Here is a 22,399-nt window from a genome sequence, read left to right as displayed (position 1 = left end):
GAATTAACATTAAAGAATCTCAACACTAAGTTCTGCTAAACTTTCGGTACTAAAATCATTCCTACAGAAAAATCAGAAATAAGAAACTTTTGTTGACATACACATAAAAAAGGAATCATATCTATGTCATAAAATTGTATGTGTTTGATTGCATCTGTCCTCCTGTGTGTGTGCGTGTGTGTGTTTATTTGTGTGTCAGGGTTCCAGCTGTTAGCCACTGCCAGTCGGGACCGTCTGATCCACATCCTGGATGCAGCCAGAGAGTACAGCCTGGTTCAGACTCTGGATGAACACTCGTCCTCCATCACTGCCGTCAGATTTGCTGGTCAGTTGCTGGAAACTCTGGTTAGGCGTGTTCTGCTGTGCACTGCCATTCAGCTGGCTTACAGAAGACTGCTTCGCCTTTCTTGCGCAGAACATAGAGCAGTTCACCTGGATGGAAAGATTTTCAGATGTTAAGGAGCAGCAGTTGCAGCTCACTTCAGAGCCGGTGGTCGTTAATCTAACATCAGCTGGTTCTACATGTGTGACTTTAAAAACAGATTAGAGCAGAAAATGAGTCAGATTCTTCACCATAACAAGGTTCCTACAGAGTCTAGAAAAACCTTGAATTTGTTGTTTTCCAGATCTGGGTAATTATGGGAAAACGATAATGATGCCTTTTTTCTTTGTTTCCTTGTTCCTGTCTTTTTTTAAAATCTGTTTCTTTCCTTCTTTACTTCTTCATTCCTTTCTTTCTGTTTTTCTTTCTTTCTTAAAAGAAAGAAAAACTTCTTTCTGTCATTCCCTTTACTGTCCTCCCTCCATTCTTTCCTTATAATGGTTGCTTCCTCCCTTATGCACTTCTTTCTTTTCCTTTCTTCCTTATGTCCTAAAATCAGGTCAGTTAGCTTTTGTCTTTCTTATCATCCTCCCTTGTTTTACTCTTTCCTCCTTTGTTCCTTTGTGTCCTTGTTGATTTTCTATTTGCTGTAGAGGGATCTGAGATAAATTATTTAATTATAAAAGGAAAGGACTGAAAGCTGAAGCTCTAGAATTTGTTCTAAAGTTGATCATACCGTTAGAATCTGACCCTGGTCTGTCTGCCTGTGATCCCTGCTGTGGATTTTAACTTTTCTTCATCATCCCACCAGCCAACGAGGGGAAGGTGTGGATGATCAGCTGTGGAGCAGATAAGAGCGTCTACTTTCGCACAGCTCAGCAGGTAGGAGCCGCATTACTTTCCAGCAAATAATCACTGGATGATGTTGAAAAATAAAAAGCAGAGAAGGAAAAGTGTTAATATTCCAAAATAAGAGTCCATCTCTTCTATTTACTGCCAGATCAGTGATAATCACATGTTTTTCCCTTTCTTTCTTTCTCAGATGGGAGAGGGTTTGGAGTTCACCCGGACGCATCACGTTGTTAGGAAGACCACTCTGTACGATATGGACGTGGAACCAACCAGGAAGTACGCAGCAGTGGGCTGTCAGGACCGCAAAATTAGGTAGAGCCCTACGCTGCTATGTTTAGACCTCAGGGCCTAAAACTGTGACGTACATGTTGATGTTTCAGTCTCCACCGGGCAGACGTGATGAGGGAAAACCTTCAGATAAGAAACATTCTTTAGCTTGTTTGTTACACCCAGTCATTTGAAAAAAACAGATTCACTGGGACGGAAAAGGAAATGAGACTTTGTTTGTTTTTGTTTTTATTGAAGTTGCACTGGGATTTCAGTTGTACGATAGCACTACACAGTGACACTTGATTAACCAGTGGCTACTAATAGTTGCTGAAGTCACATTCAACATATTCTAGATATTTCAAAATAAATGCATAAAATTAGTGCATTAACACATAATTTTACTTTATAAAAACCCGTCATATGTTGTGAAAAAAAGCCTAAATTCCACCAATCTGGCCAGACTCGTTTTTTCCAGCTCATGTTAAAAAAAGAAGCCCTGTTGTGGGAAAACGTGCTCAATCTGCCAGCGCTGCCATTCAGTGTTTTTTTGTTTGGTTTTTTTTTTTGTTGTTCTCTGGCAGTGTTACAGCGCCACCGATTGGCCTGGCATATCTACTGCACCATTTTCTGCAGCGCTGCAACCTGGCCTGTGAAAACACATTTGTTCTTAATAGTTTACAAAAATATACTGTGCTCGTCTGTGTGTACAGGGCCTTCATCTACAGGTATGTGAGCTGCTGCTGCTGGTGATTTTTTTTTTCTGCTTCATCTCTGCAGAATCTTTAACATCGGAAGCGCCAAACAAAAGAAGGTGTATAAAGGTTCTCAGGGGGAGGATGGGACTGTTATTAAGGTAATCAGCTGCTGGTTGCCATGGTGATGTTTTAAAGGAACACTAGGTCATCCCCTTCTTCTTCTTCTTCTTCTTCTTCTTCTTCTTCTTCTTCTTCTTCTTCTTCAGGTACAGATCGACCCATCAGGACTCTACATCGCCACTTCCTGTTCAGACAAGAATGTCTCCATCTTTGACTTCTTTTCTGGAGAATGTGTGGCCACCATGTTTGGTCACTCAGGTCAGTGGAATGTGTGTGTTATCCTTCATCTTGTTTCCGTGTTACCTTTTTGAACACATGCTTGAAATCAAAGCAAAGCTGTTCCTTATAGTGAGACTGGTTCCTGTCTGTATTTCAGAGATCGTAACGGGGCTGAAGTTCAGCAGTGACTGCAGACACCTGATCACCGTATCAGGAGACAGGTACCTCTAATATTTATTACTATGAAAATATTTAGGCATCTGAACTGTTTCTGAACTTTTTTCATATTTGTCACTTAACCACAAACTTTAATGTAACAATTTTAGGACAGATCGACACAAACTAGTGCAAAACTCTGAAGAGGAAAAAAAAATGTCGCAGAGTGTTCAAAACTTTTTCCACATATGAAAATCTTAAAAGTATGGCATATGTGTCTATTTATTCTCCTTTACTCTGATGCCCCTAAATGAAATCTAGAGCTCGCCGAGGTGTCTGGTCCTTTACGTTCACCATCAACACCTACACTGATCCATGTGTGTTTGTTCATGCAGCTGTATCTTCGTGTGGCGTCTGAACCCGGAGTTGACCATCAGGATGAGGCAGCGGCTCACTGACCTTCGACCTTCCAACACTGTTCCTAACTCCCTCAGTGCATCTGAGCAGAAGGCTGTAAAGTCCAGGTAAGACAGGACCGGCTTTGATCAATCGAGTTCAGTCAGTCAGGTTTATTTGTGTAGCACATTTCAGCAACAGAGCAGACCCCATCATAAAAACGACATGCAGTCAACAATTGAGAAAGAAGTAACAGATATTGCATTTTGATGAGTGCCATCATCGAAATCATTAATATACACTGAGTATGTTGGTCAATATTCCATTTTTTATGGTTGAAAAGCAGCTCTAAGCAGGTGGGTTTTTAGTCTGGGTTTAAAGGAACTCAGTGTTTTAGCTGTTTTGTAGTTTTCTAGAAGTTTGTTCCAGATTTGTGTTGCATAGAAGCTGAATGCTGCTTCTCCATGTTTGGTTCGGTTCTTGTTGAGATGAGAACCAAGAAAGTAAAGAACATTCAGTCAAGTTTGCCTTCAATAGAAACTTTATTTAAAGAAAGGATGAACAGTTCTAGTTGATTTGCACACGTTGAACATGTTGCAGTGTGCTGATGTGTTGTTGTGTGGTCTGTCTGAGCAGCGGGGCCACGCCCAGTCCTTGTGTGGTCAACCTGTCCTCTGATAGTGACATAGAGGAGGAAGAAGGAGGGATCACCACAGACAGCCCGGAGGAGGCTGCAGGTCAGACATTGCCGTTATCTTCATGTTAGACTTGTTATCAACACAACCTTTAACCTTAAAGTGGTCAAGTAATCTCATATTTTTATATTCATGTGCTTTTCTTTCAGAAGTATCTGATGAGATGGACAGCAAAGAGATCAGGAATGTAAGTGATTTTTTTAGTCTAATATTCCATGTTTAGTTACATAGAGAGAAACTTGCACAACTTTATGCAGTAAACGCCTAAAAACAACTAAAACTGATCTAAAAAATCATCTAAACATGACCAAAATACTATCTTTATTTTTGAATGAAACCCATCTCTGGTTTCATTCTGATCTTTGATTTCTACACATTTCCTTTTAAGAGCTGCTACTTTCAAGATAATTTGCCAGGCTTCCTGCTGTGAGCAGTCATTAAGTATTTGTTAGGATCAGAGGCACCACCACAATGAGCTGTTGAGAGAGCGTTAGTCGTAAAACATGAACAAAATGATGACTCAGCGGATATTTTAAACTGGAGGCAAAGTCAGGCAAAGTAATAGAATTGTTTATTTCTATAGTTTAATGTATTTCTAATATTGTATAGAACAGGCTTGGGTGGTTAAATGAAAAATCTGCAGAATGTAGCAATTTTTTAAATTCGATTAAAAGAATCAGAATAATCTATAGAATAATCGGTTTCAAAAATAAAGATAGTATTTTTGAGTCGGTTGCCGGTTAAGACTGCTGAAAATTGGCTAATTTTTCCAGCTGATTTTTTTTATCACATCTTCTCCTATAATGACAACAACTTACAGCAGACTAGAAACTCTGTAAACACAACGTGCTCTGACTCATCAGGAGACGTCCGAGGCTCCGCTCCCTCGCCGCCGCTGGTCAAGGAGGACAGCGAGCGCCGACGGTGCTCTGATGGTGAAATCCATGTTAGACCTGAGGCTGCTGGACTCATATTGCCTGGAAGGTCAGGAGGAGCAGGAGGAAGTAAGGCACACACCACATGGCTGAAGGCTTTATGTTGAAAACAAACTCCCTACAATGTGACACAATTGTTATATTTCTACACTTGATCCTGTCCAATCAGGAGAGGGCCTGGGCCTACGCAGACGACTCGACCAGGAGGCAGGATGTGGAGCCGATGATTCATCGGAACAGTGATGAGCTGCAGAGTACAGTTAGTCTTCTAGTCCCCTCTGTGAGGGTGAGAAGCTCTTGATTTCAGTCCAATCCAGTAATGCTTTACCTTGAGGATGTTGGTTGGAATCATAAAAAATAGCCAAACTCTTTATGGTCAATGCCAAACAGCTTTTGGTGGAGGTGGTGTGATGATGTGGGGCAGCATCTCCCTCACTGAAAACAAACAAGGCTTGTTAACTTTGAGGTAGTCTCAATCCAGAGAGATATGAGGATGAGATTCTCTTAGGGACTAATCTTTATCCTCCAGGATTTTTCACCACAGACTACCTGCACAATTTAAGAGTGAAGAGTAATACCAGCACTGTGTCTAGCTTAACTTGTGTAGTGTGTCTCATACAGGAAGTCCAAAGGCAGTTCAGGTTGTCATCCTTGAATAGGACAGTTTTGTGTTGATAGATGGTCTGACGTGGATTGACACAAAATCCACATTCAGACTCCAAAATCAATCTGGTGTCCCAGATTGCCTCCAAATGTGTCCTGGTGAAAGGACTAGTTGTTCTAAGTCACTAATGACTTTACTTTACAAAAGTAAAGTCATTAGTGACTTTACTTTACTATATATTCTGTAAAATAAAAGCTAGTAGTGAAATGTGAGACAATAATGAGTCTATGTATTTCAAAGGTGATATTTTGTGTTTCCATCTATTTAGGAAGATGATGAAGTGAAGATCAGTCAAAGGCCAGACTACTTCCTACTGTCCCTTCAAAGCCTCGACAGAGAGGATCCAGTTCTATTCCCTGACAAATGGGAGGACAGAATAAGCCTGGTGGGAAGGTAACACACTTCATGGTTTATACAGAACGCCGCTAAAGTATTCACACTCTTAAGCTTTTTTATTTTTGAACCAGTATCTGGCAGACAGTAGCATATTCTAAAATAGCCAACAACCTCTTCATGCAACAAAACCACCTTTATATTGCTCCAGATTTACTGCATGCGTCTCCACTACGCTCTGCTGCGCACTTCACCGGCAGAGTACAGCTGTAATTGACTATCCACACTTAGAGCACGGACATCTGTGCTTCAAAAACTGCCATCAGACTTGTATATGTTTTTTTCCTCTTCATTTCACATGTTTTGACTAATGCAAGTAATCTTCCAAAGTGACAAATAGTCTTTAAAATACAGTATTAGAAATAGAGCTGAAAAACATATGCTACATATGTAATCATTACTGGTTGTCCTTGGACAGCCTTTTGGAAGTTTCATGAGTAGTTTTAAAATGATAGCTGACAAAGATTTTTGTTGAATAATTGTTTGACACCAGCTTTAAGTTTGAAGGAGTTGGCGGTCACTCTTCATCATCAACAGAATGATTCACAGCATTTCCTAAAGTCCAGCACAGCTACTTTTCCACTCTGAGTACAGATCAGCTTCTAAACACCTCCATACAACCTGTCAGTGACTTCCAGGTGAAAGAGGCGTGTCCCTCTGCTCCACATGGCCGGCAGGACAAACCCAGTCCAGACAGCGGCTGCTCCCTCAGATTCAGCTCCGCCTTGTCCAGTCCGGAGAGACCAGCTGCAGACGGTATGGAAAGGCGTCATACCGTGATATCTGGCTGAGATCCTTTGTCAGCCGTTTGTGATTCTGTTTCCTTCCTTTGATCTCACCAGATACGGAGCGTACAGAACCTCTCAGTGTGGATGGGAACTCCTCAGAGCTGGAGATGGAGGAGGACGAGGAGGAGGGAAGACAAGAGAGCCGAGAGGACGGGATGCCTCAGGCAGTCCCTCAGACTCCAGATCAGGAGGCTTTCCTGAAGGAGCACTTTGTTACACTGACTGAGTTGTCTGATTCAGGTACAGCATGACACTCTAGAGCCTGGGCTGATAACTAGCTGCGTTTCCACTGACCTTAAATTTGCAATTTTTTGATAAAAGGTTTTTGGGCTAGTATGAGTTGGTTTTTCAGCCATATCAAAATAGATTTTGCAAAACTGCAATGGAAACACTGTTTTTGCATCGCACGAGTCACGTGATCAACAACCAGATGTTCCTATTGGCACAAATAACAAAGAAGGCACCAGGAAGTAGTAGGAGTATCATGGTACTGCATGTTTTGTAATAACTTACTGTGTAAACAAACTTATTCACGTGTGATTTTAATTATTTAAATTCTGGAAACACTGCAATTGCGAAATTGTATTTTTTCAACATTAGCAGAATATCAACAAAGTTTTGCACATATTTGTAATTGGAATGCATCTGATATGATGTTAGAAACTGTTGACACAGCGTTCCATCTCCTCCACATGAAACCTCTTGTTTTCCCATTGTTTCCTTTCACACATTGTTGACCTTCATCCTGCTGTTCCTCACAGTGCTTAAAGGGCTGGAATAAATGCAAAACATGTTCCTTTCAACAGTTGTACAACAATCTGCCTTCTGGGTCTCAGCAGGTCGTGTGAAATGTTTGTGTTACCAGGTGATCCAAACAGGACGTGTCACAGCTCCTGTGAGAGTCTCAGCATCTCCTCAAGGTTCCTCTCCCAGAACTTCTGTGGAAGGTAAAACATCTCTGATCATCATTACACAAGACTTACAGAGCCCTCTGAAAGTATCCACGCTGCTTAAACTGTATAACCTCCAACTTCATAAGACAGAAAGTCAGACAGATAGTTTGATAGATTGAAACTTTATTAATTGTGAAGAAGAAGGAAAAAGATCCCTGACTTTTAGATTAATTTAGAGTACATTCAGACCATCCCTTTTTACTCCACTTTAATGGAACTTCAGTCCTTTTGCCTATAAAGCCTGGTTCGTTTGGGGAGGTGTGAACGCATAATCAAACTCTGGTCCATCTACAAACCTTGGCCTCTGTTCGGTTGAAGTGAACTCTAGTGTGATTTGAATGCAGATTCTGAGTGGATCAGAGACCGCTCCAAAAGCAAAAAGTGGACTATAGCAATAAAACATTCTGGGTAAATATAACCAAAACAAACTCGCTAGTCCAGTGCTAGTGGGATAAATGGCATCTTTTTTTAAAGACAAAACAGTAATAATTCCAACAGCTAAAATCTGATGCCACTCCATTTTTGTTTCCATCTTGAGGAGAAAGCTTTTTTGTTGTTACCTTCCATAGTTTTTGGTTCAGTGCCTCCACAGACAAGAGGTGAAACGAGTTTTTCAAAGGTTTTGGTTCATTTGACAGTGCAGTGAAAGTGAACCACACCAGTTAAAGGTGTAACAAATGTTGCAACTTTGGTCCGCAATCAAACCTTGTCTACCAAACTACTGAAAAACAAGCTTTCACAAGTTGTTTTTTGTGTGTGGTTTCAGAGATTGACGGTCTGACGGGACAACTCTCCCACTTCTCCTCTGTCTGACCGTGAAATTTGCTGTGCTCCCACTGAGCATCATGCTAAAGCTATAGGAGCTTTGGCTATGGCGCGCCGTGTTAAAAAACACGCCGCACCATGTCTTGTGTTCTTCTTCATGGTTTGTGTCAGTGGCAACATCGGGTTGTTGATCATGTGACCCGTGTGATGCAAAAAAGTGTTTCCATTGCAATTTTTGCAAAATAAAGCACTTTTGATGCGGCAAAACAACCACCTCATCTAGGTGGCAAAGCATTTTTTGTTTTTAAACTAAATGAAATTGGTGCGTTTTCATTAAGTGAATTCATTTTTGAAATGTCAAATTATGCAATTACATAGTCAACAGAAACGCAGAAACACACACACAAAGACACACTAGGGCTGCTGTATACTGAACCTTATCTGTGCTCCTCAGTCGGACTGACTTTCCTCCCCCAATGTGGAGCTCCCATGGAGGGGTGGGAGAGGTGAAGGCCAGGCCCCTGGTCTCTGAAGTCCGCCCCCTGGTAGACGGGATCCAGAGCCGGACACAGGACAGTCATGAGTCATCGGACCAGCAGGAGACCTCAAAGACTCACCAGGACCAATCACAGCTTCTTCATGCACACAGTCAGAGTCTGCCCCAGGGGGACGGAGCAGGGACCACCAGCCTAACCAATCCCCCCACCAAGACTGCGTCACAGAAGGAGAAGGTCCAAAGCTTGGACGAACCCAGAGGGAAGCAAGGCCTGGTGGTCCCTTCAGTTGCCTCCCACCTGACCTCAGGGCTCAAGAAGGCCCAGTCAGTCCACAGCCTGCTGATCAGCACAGGTAACCCTCATATCCCCACCAGCAGCAGCCCACCCTTATCCACCCCTCAACATCTGATCCTCTCTGTTCTCTTCTTTCATCAGGAGACTCTCTGGACTCCCAGCTGAGCTCTGGTCCGTCCAGAGACGCCCCTCCTCAGCGTCCCACCACTCTCCCTTCATCCCCTAGGAAGCCCCCGTCCACAACACAGTGTAATCTAAAGGTCAGCTCCAGCTCCCCCAGGTCCCCCCAGCAGGAGAACGCCACGGCGACGCCAAGAAAGTCTTCCTCACCCTCTCTGACATTGTCGGTGCCTCGCTCCTACATGAGCCCCACTGCCAGCTCCATGGCTAAGATGTCCCGCTCTGTCTCCATTGGCGACAACCTCCACATCTCTGAGCCTGAGGATGTTGCCATGGCGTCCGGCTCAGCAGTGTCCCAGCTCAAAGAGACACCATCCTACCCGCCTCTCGTTGCCGTGGTACACTCCAACGCCTCTCTGGCCACGCCCCAACATGCTGCCATTGTGCCTGTTGTCGCCTCTTCCTCTTTGCCTCTGTCAGCGGGTAGCTATGGTAACCGAGCAGGCCCTTCTTCCCGGATCCTCCAGGCTCGCGTCCCAGGCAGCAGCCGTCCACTTCCGGACAAAATCTCCCTGGACTCCTTCTCCCTTTCCTCCAAGCCTGCTGACTCCGCCTCCTCAGAGCCGTCTCCCCTAGTGTCCGTCTGTCCTGTGGGTCTGCCCCGACAGGAGGACACTCTGACTCGTGCAGGTACCAGTGGAGACGCCATAGACGATCCAGGTTTGGCCTTCCTTCTCATCCTCTTTTTCTTCATCACTTCATCCTGTCATGTCTCTGGCTCCGCCCCTCCTCCTCTCCCTCTGCAACGGGTGAGATGTGTCTCCTGTTGGCGTTTTAGCTGTTTCCCTTTTTTTCCCTTCTTTTCTGCTGCCTCCCTCTACTTGTATGAGAGTGTATTTCTGTGAACAACATACAGTCACGTGAAAAAATGAGGACACCCTATCACAGCCTGTGTGTTTTCTGACATACTTAGGCATGAATGTCCTGTTTAGACCTCAGACATTTACCGTAATATCTGGAGTATCGAGCACACTCAGTAACTGCAGCATTTGCCCTACCATCGTTCAGGACAATTGCTAAATGTAGGTACTGAAGGTGTTCGCAGTTAATATTGTTGACTTTATTAGACCATTTAAGTACAAGATAAAGTTATGAGCTGTTTCTGTTGCTACGTGGTCGCTCTCCACTGGTTTTATAACTGACGCATTGGACATGATTTTTTCCCCTGACTGTCGTTGCTGCTGTGCTGTGTGTTTATTGTCTGTCTATAAAGTGAAGGCGGAAGTGAGCTGACCTGTTGCTGCTCCTCTTACAGATCAGCCGGTCAGCCTGGAGACATGCAAGGCTCTGACCAATGAGCTGCAGAGATGCTTTAAGAGAGCAACACATCTGTACAGGAAGGTGATGATCACATGTTGCTCAGACTGTCTGTTTTCCTCTGCTAGTGCTGCTGCAGCTCATTGTCAAGTTACATTATTTTGTCACTTTAATTCCCTCTACCAAAGCACATATGCAGCCTTCCTGTTATCTGCTGAAAGTCTCTCAAACACGGTTTGATTTTAAAAAGTCCTTATTGCTTACACTTCTCTAAAAATGATAAAACAACTTTGCCATGCGGCACTCAGCCTTCTTATTATCAAGTAAAAGCCTTGCTCTTTATTTCCATGAATGAATCACAGCCGTTTGTTGACATGGAGCAGAAAATAGAGTCTGGCTGTTTGCAGAAAATAGCTAAATTATTATTAAATTAATTATTAAAAATAATAATATTGTGCATAAGGAAGAGTGTTGTGAATGTGATCCTCTGTTTTTACATTGTGTATATTTAAGTCATCAGGGTTGATCAAGCTGAAAATCTCCTGATTTCAGTCATCAGTCATTCTGGGCTTCCATCAATAAATCAGCCCAGATTTCCTTCATCGGTGGAGATCGGTGATCAGCCGATATGTACATGTGAAGCCCATCTTTTCCCCTGATCTTATCTACCTCAGCAAAGGTCTAAATATCAGCCACTGTCCTCTTCTGCTGTGCAGTGGGAGGTGTGACTGACAGACTGGTCACCAGGTCATTGCTGCCAACTCAGCAACTTTCTTGCTACATTTAGCGACATTCAGACAAAAACAAAATCACTGTCGGCCAAAATTGTAATCAGCAAGTCAGGCTTTTTAAAGTCTGTAATCAGAAGACTGTTTTGGTGAACCCTTAATTTTTTTCCACTTATAAGATGGAAAAAATATCTTATTATAAGTTAAATAATCTGCCAGTGGAACTAGTAGTTTTCTTTTATCAATTTTACAGAATTAAAACAAGCTTCTACATCTTGCTGAAAAATTACTTGTAATTTTGCTTTGTCTTATTTCAAGTAAACTAAGATATTTGCACTAGAAACTAGAGCATAAATACTTGCTATTGTTTCATGTTTTTGTAGTGTTTAATACATTAACATGTAGATTGTTGTTCCAGGTAAGCGGCTCCTCGGCAGATGACTCCTCCCCCAGCCAGTGTCAGATGTCTCTCCTCCTATCAGAGGCCTTCCAGGCCATGAGGGCAGAGCTGGACTCTCTCCCTCTGGGCTCGCCCAGCATGCTGGGACTGGAGGGAGCTATGGGAGGGGTGGGGGAGGTGAAGACGGCGGCTCTACTTGAGGAGTACTCACTGCTCCTCCTACAGGCCGTCAACAGGAAGATCAACACCTCCACCTGAGCTGCTTCCACTCCGCACATTAAACTCAAACTTCTTTTCTCTCCCTACTTTTAAATATCTTACTTTTTTAAAAATTCTTCCTAGTCTGACACTGTTCAGTGAACCTTACAGCTGCAGCCTCACTCACCACTTCACCTCCTCATTCATCCTGCGCTCTTTTTTTCCTGAACATTCAGTGTGTTTTTGTCACACAGAAAGCACACCGGGGGCCAACATGGGGCTCAGTTTTTGCACTTGTTTACACGTCAACCAGAGGAGACGGGACCTGAAGGACTCTCTCTCTGCTTTGTGAATGACAACTCTACCTCCTGACCTCCAGCTGCCCCCAGAAAGTGTCAAACTCTCTTTTGGACGCATTTTTAGATTGCCGTTTTTGTTTTATTACCAGGACCTTTAAAGTCTGTCTGAAGCTCTTGCAGACGATTGCTCACTGTAAAGTAGGAGGAAGTGAAAACCAGCGATCAAAGAGCAATACTTTGTCTAGACTTGATTGATGTAAATGTTCCTGCATCTGCATGATTCCTGAAGCGAACAAATAACACTTTGTATTTATTGGTGAGCTGTTACACTACTGGCTCCGGCCCAAAGAGACCGGAGTGTTTTTAGAAGTCTTAAGGTGGAAGTCCTGATCTGAGCCTTAATGCACCTTCGTTCACCTTTTATGGCAAACACTACGGGGCTTTGTCGGGTCAGAGCTGGGGAACTTTGTTCACAGAGACGTCAGAGTCCTGTTTCCTGTTGTTTTTGTCACGTTTAATAAAAGTTTCACATTTTACTCTGATCTTCTCTTTCTTTAACTCTTAGTTCTTTACTTTGACTGTGCCACAACACACAGCGCCATCAGAAATCGGGATTGCTCACTTTTTTCACGTTAGATTTCAGACTCTTTCTTTCAAATAAATCAACACAAAAAAACAGCTCTGACATGTCAAAGTCAATGCAGGTCTTCAGAAATGTATAAAATTGATACATAGTTATCTGAAAAAGTATTTGCCACCTCATTGATTTCCTTTTTTTCAGAACATCAAACCAGTTAAAATATTAATCAACACAATACAAATAAACAAAATGCAGTTTTAAATGAAAGTGTTTATTATTAAGGGAGAAAAAAATCCAAACACATGGCCCTTTGTGAAACAGTGATCATTTCATCAATGCATTGATTTGTTCTAAGCATCTGTTCAGTGCTTGGATGGGTTTAGAGTCACCTGGTGACATCATAATGTAGAGCTGTGGATCATCTGCGTAGTTAAGGAGCATATAGATATTAAATCGTAGGAGTCCTAAGATTGAACCTTGAGGTCCCCATCTGTGATTTTTCTGTCTTCTGCCATGAGACGTTAAATGTTGACATAAAGAAGTCAATAGGTAAGATTCAAACCAGTCAAGTACTGGACTAGAGAATCCAACCCAGAGCTAAGGTGACTTTATTAAAATGTCAGAATCAAATGCTATCTTTTTCTCTCTTTTTTTTTTTTTACATTTTCTCTCCTAACAACTTGATTTTTTTGTTGATTTGAGTGGGATAGATGTGATATTACACTTGTTTTGTTTTTTTCCCCCAGTTTTTGATGTCACTCAGCATTCCAACCATGACCGGATCTGTTCCCAACCTGTATGGAGAGACATACAGGTTGGGATTAGATCATACACAGCACAGACAAGAGACAGACCACAAAATAATGCACATATCCAACCTGATGAAATGTGTACTTATACTCATCAAGATGCTTCAAGTTGAGTTTGTTCAAAATGGAACCACTGACTGACCTTTCCACTGACCAAAGAAATCAACTTTTATTTCAGTCTGAATAAAGACTCCATGTTGCTCCTGACTCAGCCAGGTCAGACCGGGAACAGCAGGAAACCTGAGAACACGCTGAAGTTTCTGGAGTCGTCATAGAGCCGATAGCTGGCTGGCAGAGCGAGGCGAACCCGATCGCCCTGGTCCAGCTGCAGAGCCACTGCACTGGTCATGGAGGTGTACCCTCCGTGGTCATTCAGGTCCAGGCTGAAGCTGACTGGCTGCTCATTTTGGTACAGGTACAGGCCCATGTAACCCTTCAAATAATCTGCAGCCGTGAAGCTGAAGAAATAAAGTCCTGTGACTGGAGCGGTGAAAACACCTGCAGCAGCAACATTAATTCATCAGTTCACTGCCCTGCAGCCAGAGAGAGCGTTTACAGAGATGGTCCTCCTGCTACCTGCAGAGCTGTTGTAGCCTCGGCCAACGTTGGTGATGGTTTTGGAGAAGATCAGAGTAGTTTCTTCATCAAATGGACCAACTATTCCTGAATCAGTCAGACCGGCTGAGAAAGCCACCTTCAGCTCATCTGAAAGAAACATGTTGGAGCCTCAGCGATCAATAGATCAATCAAATTTATTTGCACAGCACATTTCAACAACACAGCCGTTCAAGTGCTTTACATCATAAACATCATATGAGCTGTGAAATTCAATAACAGATTTTACATTTTGTCAAGTGTCATCATTAAAAATCAACACACATCAAATATGTTGGTCGGTCAATATTCCATTTATTACAATTCAAATGGTTCAACTCTAAACTGGCTTGTTTTTAGCCTGGATTTAAAGGAACTCAGTGTTTCAGCTATTTTTCAGTTTTCTGGAAGTTCGTCCCAGATTTGAGGTGCATAGAAGCTGAACCCTGCTTCTCCATGTTTGGTTCTGTGATGACATCAGAGCTGAAGAGTTTAATCGTTCTGTCTTCAGTCTGTTTGGCAGCTTAGATGAAACACCTTCATTATTTTTCATTGTTTCTGAACGTCAGGCGCCCAGAATGTCTCAGGAGAATTTACCTTCTGTGTTCCCCTGAGCTGCAGTCAGTCTCTCTGAAAGTGAAGCCAGTTCAGCTGCTCCAGCTGACACATAAAACACAAAACCCTTCATCCAGACACAATATGCAGAAACAAACTGCTAACAAAAAAAAAAAAAAGTACAAAAAAAAAGTAATTATCCGTCACCTAGACTTTGATTCTTCAGATCATCCAGAAGCTCTTTAGTCACATTCAGTCTGAAAGTCACAGCTGACAGTTGGGTTTCAAACTCTGAAAAATAATTTATTATAAATCATTACTACTATAATATGACTCATTAAAATGTGTAACAATGTGTAGAATCAGATCGGTCTCATTTTTTCAACCTGTTATCTAAGCACTGGGTTTCTCCAGTGTTTCAGTTCTGGTAGGCAGACTGTGCCTACCAGAAAACTGATTAAAATGATTACAATTTTAAAATGTTTTAATCATTTCTTAAAATTAAAATGATTAAGACCTACAAATCTGCAAACTTCTGTGATTTAAAGCCCAAAGATAATTAAAAAAACATCTTGAAATGATTCATTAATCAAATGATTTGTGAAAATGTGACTGACCTGCAGTTCTGCTCTGTTCATCCGTCAGTCTGGACTCCATCCTGGAGAACTGAGCTGAAAGTCACACATAGATTTGAAATAAACATAATTTATAACATCAGAACAGTTGAACCATGTAACTAGTAGCAACTAGCAGCAAACCCACTCAGTATTATCGTTATGCAATAATATTGATTTAAAACAGAAACTCATAAGCTTTAATCATCTATTTTAACAAGTTTGTTAGAAACATTATGGAATAACTGAGAGTCATTTTAACCTGAACCAGACAGTTTGGACTGGAGGATTTCTACAACATTACATGTGAGACAACAGATCTGGAGCAAGACGTTCTGTTTTCTTGGTTCAGATGTAAAACAAACCTGCTCTAGCTAAGACAAGTTATTAGAAATGTTCAGTCGATGTAAAAGTTTCCCATGTTACCTGAGCTTCCTGTTTGCTGCTCCTCCAGTCGTCTCTCACTGACTCTCAGTCTGACCTCCAGAACTAAACAGGATCCATTCATTCATTCATTTCATGATTTCACAGAGGATGAACAGAACCAAACACAAGACCTGATGATGGTACCTGCAGACTGATTCTTTAATTGGTCCAGTTGTTCCTCAGTGGAGTTCAGTCTGGTCTCCATGTCTACAGAACAGATTTGTCTTTTATTATATATTTCATTTTTCAACTTGTTTTTAAAATAAGTTTCATTTTCAATAAAGGAAACATCATACATGTGTTTATTGTCCTCAGATCTCCCAGCTGTTTTTCACTGGATTCCAGTCTGCTCACCAACTCTAAAACAAACAAAAAAACAGTAAAAATAGTTTCCTTTTTTCTCGTCGAGGCCGTCGGACCTTGAAGTGTCCCAGGGGATTGCTGCCTGTCTCCATCAGTCACTGGACTCTTATTGTCTCACTTGTCTTCATTCTAGAGTTTATTAACTTCCTTTTAAAACAGATACTTTCCTGAAATGTTTTTCTTACACCTAATTGCACATTATCAATCAAAGCCAGCCTGATTACTGCCTTCCTTTATTTAACTTATGGATGTTTTGCATCTGTTTCAGGTTTTAAAAAAACTTGATCCTGAAGAACAACTTCGACTACAATCAGAACTACTAAAATGATTATTTATTTCATATAACTAACTGATAAACAAGCTGACTGACGTGCAAAAGTCAAACTCCACTGTCAGATTAGTTCAGTCGAGCTGTTTCCACTGCAGCAGCTCGCAAAAATAAAACCTGATCTTTGAAGGCAACATGGTGACCAGTAGGCTGGATTACTGTAATGTCCTGTATGTTGGGTCAGTGGGTCGGGTCTGTATGGACCCGTCAGCCTTCACATGGGTCAAAGTGCTGCTCACCTGTGTTGTGGTTCCTGAGTTCATCCTGTTGTCTCTCAGCTTGGTTCAGGCGATGCTCTGCAGCAAACAGTTCAGTTTGGTGTTAAAGGCCAGAATAAAAGAATCTGATGGTGTGACCGGTTGTTGAATGGTCTGACCAGCAGCAGCACTCAGGCCGTCCAGACCCACATGACTGGAACTCAGTTTGTTTTCCAACTCATGAATTTGACCTGGAAAGGAAGAGAGTCAGATAAAACATCCACCTTTTTCTAATAACCAGTGGAGCTGAAATGTTGATGTTCCAGTGAAGAAGTTTTACTGCTGTTAAATCAGACAACAAGTCAATAACACTTGAGTATAGATTTAAAAGTACTAGTTCCACTGGGAGATTTTTTTAAATTTAAAACAGAAAAAAAATGTATTTTTATAAGTGAAACCATCAACCTGTGGAGCTAGTATGGTTTAATTTATATTCAAGAATTATAATTACTATTTATATTACTGAAAAGTTACTCGTCAGTCAGTTTTGTCTTCTCTTAAGATATTAGAAAAAGCCCTTGCATCTGTTTTTTTTATTTTTTATTTATTTATTATTTTTTTTAGATGTCATAAATAAAATGAATAACGAATAAAGCACCTCAGTTCTAGTTGAATTATTGTAAGCATGTTGGATTTTTAACCGGAATGAATCAAAGGTCGTCTGCAGGTCAGTAGAATAGCTCTGGCTAACATGTTAGCCTTCCAGGATCGTCTGAAGTTTTCATCAAAGTCTCAGCTACAAGCCAGTTTCCCACTACAAGTAGATGAGCTTTGAATAAAAGGTGACAGAAACATGGATGTGATGTAACTATGGGCTCATTGCTGCATGACAGTGTCAGAGGAGAGGAGGCTGATGTAGTAGCATCATGTGCTCTTAGTAAAATGTCTTGGACCCAGAAGGCTGACCCTTACCTTCGATGTCAGCCTTCAGCTTGTCTAGGTGGATGTCCAGGTGATTCTCCAGCACCAGAACTTCAGAATCCATCCCAGCTGAAGTGTTGCAGGCCTGGATCTCTGGGAGAGAAGAAAATCTGACGAATGTTTTTCATTTCAACACAAACGTTTGTAGTGACTCCTGGCAGATACTTTGCTTTTCTACTCTTGCTGCCACTCAAACTGTTGCAGCAGAATGATAAAAACGCTCCACTTTCCACATTTTGTCACATTACAGTCAGGAGCTTCAATGTATTTTACTGGGATTTCATGTCATAGATGAACACAAAGTTTTCACATTTTCTTCACAAATAAGAAAACAGATGTGGCATTCTTTGAATCTGATAAAATAATACTGATATGCTAAAATGGCTTAGTCAAAGTTGAAACATAAATCCAACTGAGGATCTGTAACAAAATGTAAAAACTGATGTTCACAGACGCCCTCCGTCCAGTCTGACTGAGTTTGATCCGTTCTGATGATTAAAGTTGGCAGTGAGGCTCAGAGCATCACTGATGAAATACAGTGAAGCTTGTGGCTGCAGTGACAACATGTGAAAAACCTCAGAGGGTGTGAATACTTTTACTGTAGTTCTTAGTTTGAGATTAAGATCAAACAACCTTTGCTAAATCAAACTGGCTTCAGAATTTACTTTGAGTTGAAGTTTTTATTCAAGACTCCTGCAACAGAACTGAGAAAACTTCAGGAAAACATGGTAGCTAGCTACATTTTCTAGGTCCACAAACATCCTGAGCTCAGTGTGATGAAACGTTTAGAAAGTCTCACTGAATCTAAGAACGAACCAGACTGCAAAGAGTGTGAGGAGCAGCCTGACCTGAGATCTGCCCCATCAGCTCCTCCATCAAACTCTCCGTGTTGCACAGTCTGCCTGCCAGAACTGAAAGCAGCAAAACGCAGGTTACTGACAGCAGGCATCCAGAGGGAAATCCACTGGATCAGATCCTACTGGCCTGTCCAACTCAGAACATGTGACAAATGTCTAACACTTCAGAATGACACATTACTTTTGTTAACTGAGTGAAGCTGTGAGAGCTCAGGTGGATCCAGCTGCACTTTGAGTAACAAAACACCCTGTCCTCCTCCTGCTACTTCCTGATTCATATCTGTGGCTACTTCCTGTTGTCTTTCTTTACTTCCTGTTGTCTTTTTTTTACTTCCTGTTGTCTTCTTCGACATTTTCAAAAGTAGTACCATCCAGCTGTTGATCATGTGACTTGTGTGATGCGAAAAAAAGTGTTTGTATTGTAGTTTCGCAAAATACATCCATTTAATGTGACCAAAAAACCTTTTATCAAAAAACATGAGCTTTTTCAAAATTATTGTGTTTCCATAAAGCAAATTCACTTTTGTCGTTTCAATTTGCGGAATTCTATGTTTATTGGGAACAGAAGTCACGCCATGTTTTTTAGATTTTCCACAGCTTTTAAATTATCATTTTTTTTCTGCTTCCACAGTCGTATGTGTTGGTTTGTCACAAAGGAATCCTAATTAATACAAACAAGTTTGTGGTAGGAACATGAGGAGATGTGGATAAGGTCAGGGAGTGTGAACACTTCAGTGGAGCTCTGTGCTGAACCCAGAGAAGAAGTAATGAAGTTGATGGGAGGAGGATGATGACCTGTGTCCTTCCTCCTCAGCTGCTCCACGCTGCTCTCACTGGCCCTCAGTCTGGTCTGCAGGAATGGCAGCTCAGCCGCAACAGCTGTAGAGACAGCAGCACCGAACCGCTCAGCGCTGCAGAGACACACCAGCAGCTTTTTGTTTTTCCTGGGACTCACCTGAGTTCTTCTTCTTCAGGATCTCCACTGAGTTGTCACTGCTGTTTATTCTGGCATGAAGCTCTGATATCTCAGCTAAGAGAAACAAACGAGGCAGGAAATGTCAGAGCTGTCTGGGGTCAGGATCGCAACGCCTGAGAGAAGGATCCATAAAGCTTTGAAACATTTTCAAAACTGAGTATTTTATCAGTTTTATGTGCTAAATAAATATATGGTGGAGGATGACTTTAAAACTGTTCATATATAAAATCTGATAAGTGTGGTGTACATTTCTATTCAGCCTCACTCAGTCAGTACAGTGGAAAACCAACTTTTCTCTCCAGTTCCAGTTGCAGGTGGTTGGATGTTTGCCTCTTAGTGTTTAAACATCCACAGACTGACAGTTTTGTTGCTTTGTTTTTGTAAGAAAAAAAAAAAAGAAGCTAAAGCTCAATCATCTTCCTCTTGAAGATGGGGTTAAAGGTCAGTTTGCTGGCCAATCAATCACAATGCCACCATGAATATTGAAGCAGCTTTTGGTACTTTTGGCAGTGTGGGCCAATACCAAGTTCTGCTGGAAAATGAAATCAACATCTCCATCCAGTTTGTTAGCAGGAAGTAGCATGAAGCTCTAGAATGTCCTGGTAGACGGACAAAAGAAAACCCAGCAGACCAGAACTCTGCTTGTGGAACTGGGGACCAGAGATTTAGGGGTTGCTGTGCTGAGTTAAGACTACATCTTTTTGGAAAAGGTTTGGCTAGAATTGAACCTGAACTCTCTGCCTTTATCTGTCCAAATATACTGAACTGAACGGACTCTGGTTGATGGATCTCGCCTTTATCTCCTCGTCACAGCTATGATCAGCCAATAGGATGATAAGGTTAATGAAGCACATGAACAGGAAACACAACAACTATTCTGACCTTTGGTCTGCTCTTCCAGCTCCTCCACCTTCTTCCTCAGACCAGAGGTCTGCTCCGTCAGCAGGAGGTCTAGCGCCATCTGCAGCTCATCCATGCTCTGCTTCTGCAGCTTTGCCTCCATCTCCCCGTCCCTCAGCCGACTCTCCACAGTCCGGAGTTCTTGTCGTTGCTCCACTTGTTCCCCCTTTAGACTGAGGACCAGCTGCTTCAGGCCCTGCATCTCTTCCCAGAGGACGCTCAGGTCCCCGGGGGGACGTGCTTCGGTCCTGCTGCCATCGTCTGCAGGAACAGAGACCTCCGTTCGGCCTTCACCTACGGAGCAGCAGAGCATCAGCAGGAACAGAACAGCAGACCTCATGTTGAAGCCAGAAGCTGTAGATAAGCCAGTCCAGCAGCTTTAACACAGTAATCCAGCAGGAGAACATTCCAGGGTAGAGAGAGGGGGGCTCACCATAAATCCTCTGATCATGCATGAAACAGGCAAAACAACACATTAACACTAAACTGTAATCATGATCCTCCCTTTATTCAGATAACCCTAAATAAAATCCAGAACAAGCCACTGCTGTCAGAAGTCACATGATTAGTAAAGAGAATCCAGCTGTTGGTTTTCTGACCTCAGACGTTTGTTAGAGAACATTAGAGAACAACATGGAGACCAACAGACCAGGGAGAAGTTTAAATCAGGGTTAGGATCTACAACAACAGGCAGATTGGAACAAATCCCACATCTCTGATCAATCCATCATCTGAACATGGAGAGAGGGTGGAACAGCTGCAGACCTACCAGAAGGTGGAGGTCCACCTAGACTGATGGGACAGCTTTTATCAGAGAGGCAAACCGTGGTAACCAGGGAGGAGCTGGTTACCAGGGAGATTTACACCTGAGGTGAAAGAATCTGTTCGTCAACCAGAGGTGAGTCAGTCATAGTTACATTTATTTGAGTAACGTTTTGGAAAAAATTGACTTCAGGGAGTAGTTTTAATAAAACGTATTTTTTACTTGTACTTGAGGAATGTTAACATGGAGTATTGGTAATTCCAGGATACTAGTCACTGTGAGTCACATCACTGAAAGAAGAACAGGTTCATTTTAACTAAAATGTTCGAGAAACAGAAACAACAGTTTATGTTAAAGTGAAACATCTTGTTCATAAACTAGCTTTGTTGTTTTAATGTCAGTTCCTACCTGCTGTGGCTTTAGGAGATCAAGAAAATACAGTAAACAGCAGTCACTGGAAGAATTTGACCCGATTTTAACACATTTACTTATTACCAATTGTAAGAATTGATTTCAAGTTTTATATAGAAAAAACCTGACTCATGGAAATCCACATTAGTAGATTCAAGCTGCTCTTCATACTTTTGGCCACCAGGTGTCAGTAAAGGGAACAGCGTTGAAAAGCTTCGAGTAATGAACGTTTTTCCAACACAAGCTGCACGGAGTTTCGTTTGGCCATCAGCAACTTCTAGTCTAGTGTTTCTTAGAAACTTATAAGTAAGTTAAAGACTACCAGAGTAATCAGGGCGACATACATAAAACTGCTTTGAAAAGGCTGATAAACATGGAGGAAAGTAGGTATTTTGTGCATCATCCTAAAAGCTTTATCAGCTATAACCTGTTCAGTAAATTGGTATAATCTTTTCTCTACTTTATTCATTCACTCACTCAGAAACTCTAGTTTTCTGAATCTTTCAAAGTTACACCTATTATCGCTGCAGTCATTTTTCTCATAGCAAATGGAGCTGTGAGAAAAGAAGGATCCTCTTCAAGTACTCTGAAGTTTTCACTCAGAAGAGCACTTGACCCCTTGTTTCCCTTTTATTTAAATGGTGGTGCTGCAGAAGCATTAAAATGATATTTTTGGAACAAGAAGCAGTTGGTGAAACGTACCCAGATGATCTGATCATAACAGAAAGCTACAAGAAGCAGTTTCTGCTGGTACTCTTCCTGGATACCTGCACCCTACAGAGGATGCTCAGTGGGATCCTGGCTGTCATATTAATTCCCTCTTGAACGTCATGTGTCTGTATTTTCTTCCCTTTCATAACTTTGTTGGATGGTTGTTTTTCAACTAATTGTCAATTTCTATTTAGAAGCCACAGTTCTGATTCATTTAAAGATAGAATTTAGTTCAGTTTGTTATGTTTAATAATTCAT

General features: G+C 41.8%; 2 protein-coding genes across 2 annotated transcripts in view; one reads left to right on the top strand and one right to left on the bottom strand.

The window, feature by feature from the left end:
- Positions 1-12,612, top strand: part of LOC106964502 (mitogen-activated protein kinase-binding protein 1-like) — a 28,457-nt gene extending 15,845 nt beyond the window's left edge. Inside the window, exons 14-32 of the mRNA XM_015060057.1 lie at positions 200-325; positions 1,134-1,204; positions 1,365-1,486; positions 2,222-2,297; positions 2,406-2,517; positions 2,636-2,699; positions 3,030-3,158; positions 3,667-3,767; positions 3,875-3,912; positions 4,589-4,729; positions 4,830-4,946; positions 5,593-5,717; positions 6,346-6,473; positions 6,560-6,745; positions 7,371-7,452; positions 8,678-9,072; positions 9,156-9,854; positions 10,450-10,535; positions 11,598-12,612. Coding sequence (XP_014915543.1) covers positions 200-325; positions 1,134-1,204; positions 1,365-1,486; positions 2,222-2,297; positions 2,406-2,517; positions 2,636-2,699; positions 3,030-3,158; positions 3,667-3,767; positions 3,875-3,912; positions 4,589-4,729; positions 4,830-4,946; positions 5,593-5,717; positions 6,346-6,473; positions 6,560-6,745; positions 7,371-7,452; positions 8,678-9,072; positions 9,156-9,854; positions 10,450-10,535; positions 11,598-11,837 — 3,038 coding nt within the window. The 3' untranslated portion in view covers positions 11,838-12,612. The remainder of the gene's footprint in view (positions 1-199; positions 326-1,133; positions 1,205-1,364; positions 1,487-2,221; positions 2,298-2,405; positions 2,518-2,635; positions 2,700-3,029; positions 3,159-3,666; positions 3,768-3,874; positions 3,913-4,588; positions 4,730-4,829; positions 4,947-5,592; positions 5,718-6,345; positions 6,474-6,559; positions 6,746-7,370; positions 7,453-8,677; positions 9,073-9,155; positions 9,855-10,449; positions 10,536-11,597) is intronic.
- A 706-nt stretch (positions 12,613-13,318) lies between these two features.
- LOC106964505 (golgin subfamily A member 3-like) lies at positions 13,319-21,027 on the bottom strand. The gene is made up of 15 exons (XM_015060062.1): positions 20,239-21,027; positions 19,336-19,410; positions 19,176-19,259; positions 18,372-18,434; positions 17,515-17,616; positions 16,722-16,793; positions 16,585-16,641; positions 15,951-16,013; positions 15,799-15,861; positions 15,655-15,717; positions 15,232-15,285; positions 14,822-14,905; positions 14,657-14,719; positions 14,042-14,170; positions 13,319-13,963 (listed from the first exon to the last, which is right to left on the bottom strand). The coding sequence occupies exons 1-15, from the start codon at positions 20,594-20,596 to the stop codon at positions 13,683-13,685; spliced, it is 1,611 nt and encodes a 536-aa protein (XP_014915548.1). The 5' UTR covers positions 20,597-21,027; the 3' UTR covers positions 13,319-13,682.
- Positions 21,028-22,399: the final 1,372 nt, after the last annotated feature.

The sequence above is a fragment of the Poecilia latipinna genome, unplaced genomic scaffold (genome assembly GCF_001443285.1).
Source record: "Poecilia latipinna isolate Pla-1442-1.1 unplaced genomic scaffold, P_latipinna-1.0 Scaffold1683, whole genome shotgun sequence".
NCBI classification, from domain to species: domain Eukaryota; kingdom Metazoa; phylum Chordata; class Actinopteri; order Cyprinodontiformes; family Poeciliidae; genus Poecilia; species Poecilia latipinna.
Note: the sequence above shows the minus strand (reverse complement) of the source record. Positions and strands in the feature narration are given on the sequence as shown.

Excerpts from the sequence above, each read along its gene's own strand:
- LOC106964505 (XM_015060062.1), bottom strand. The coding sequence starts at position 20,596 with ATGAGGTCTGCTGTTCTGTTCCTGCTGATGCTCTGCTGCTCCGTAGGT. Across the intron at positions 18,435-19,175 it reads GCTGAGGAGGAAGGACACAG|TTCTGGCAGGCAGACTGTGC; the intron begins GTCATCATCCTC and ends TGCTGCTTTCAG. Across the intron at positions 13,964-14,041 it reads AGGCTACAACAGCTCTGCAG|GTGTTTTCACCGCTCCAGTC; the intron begins GTAGCAGGAGGA and ends TTGCTGCTGCAG.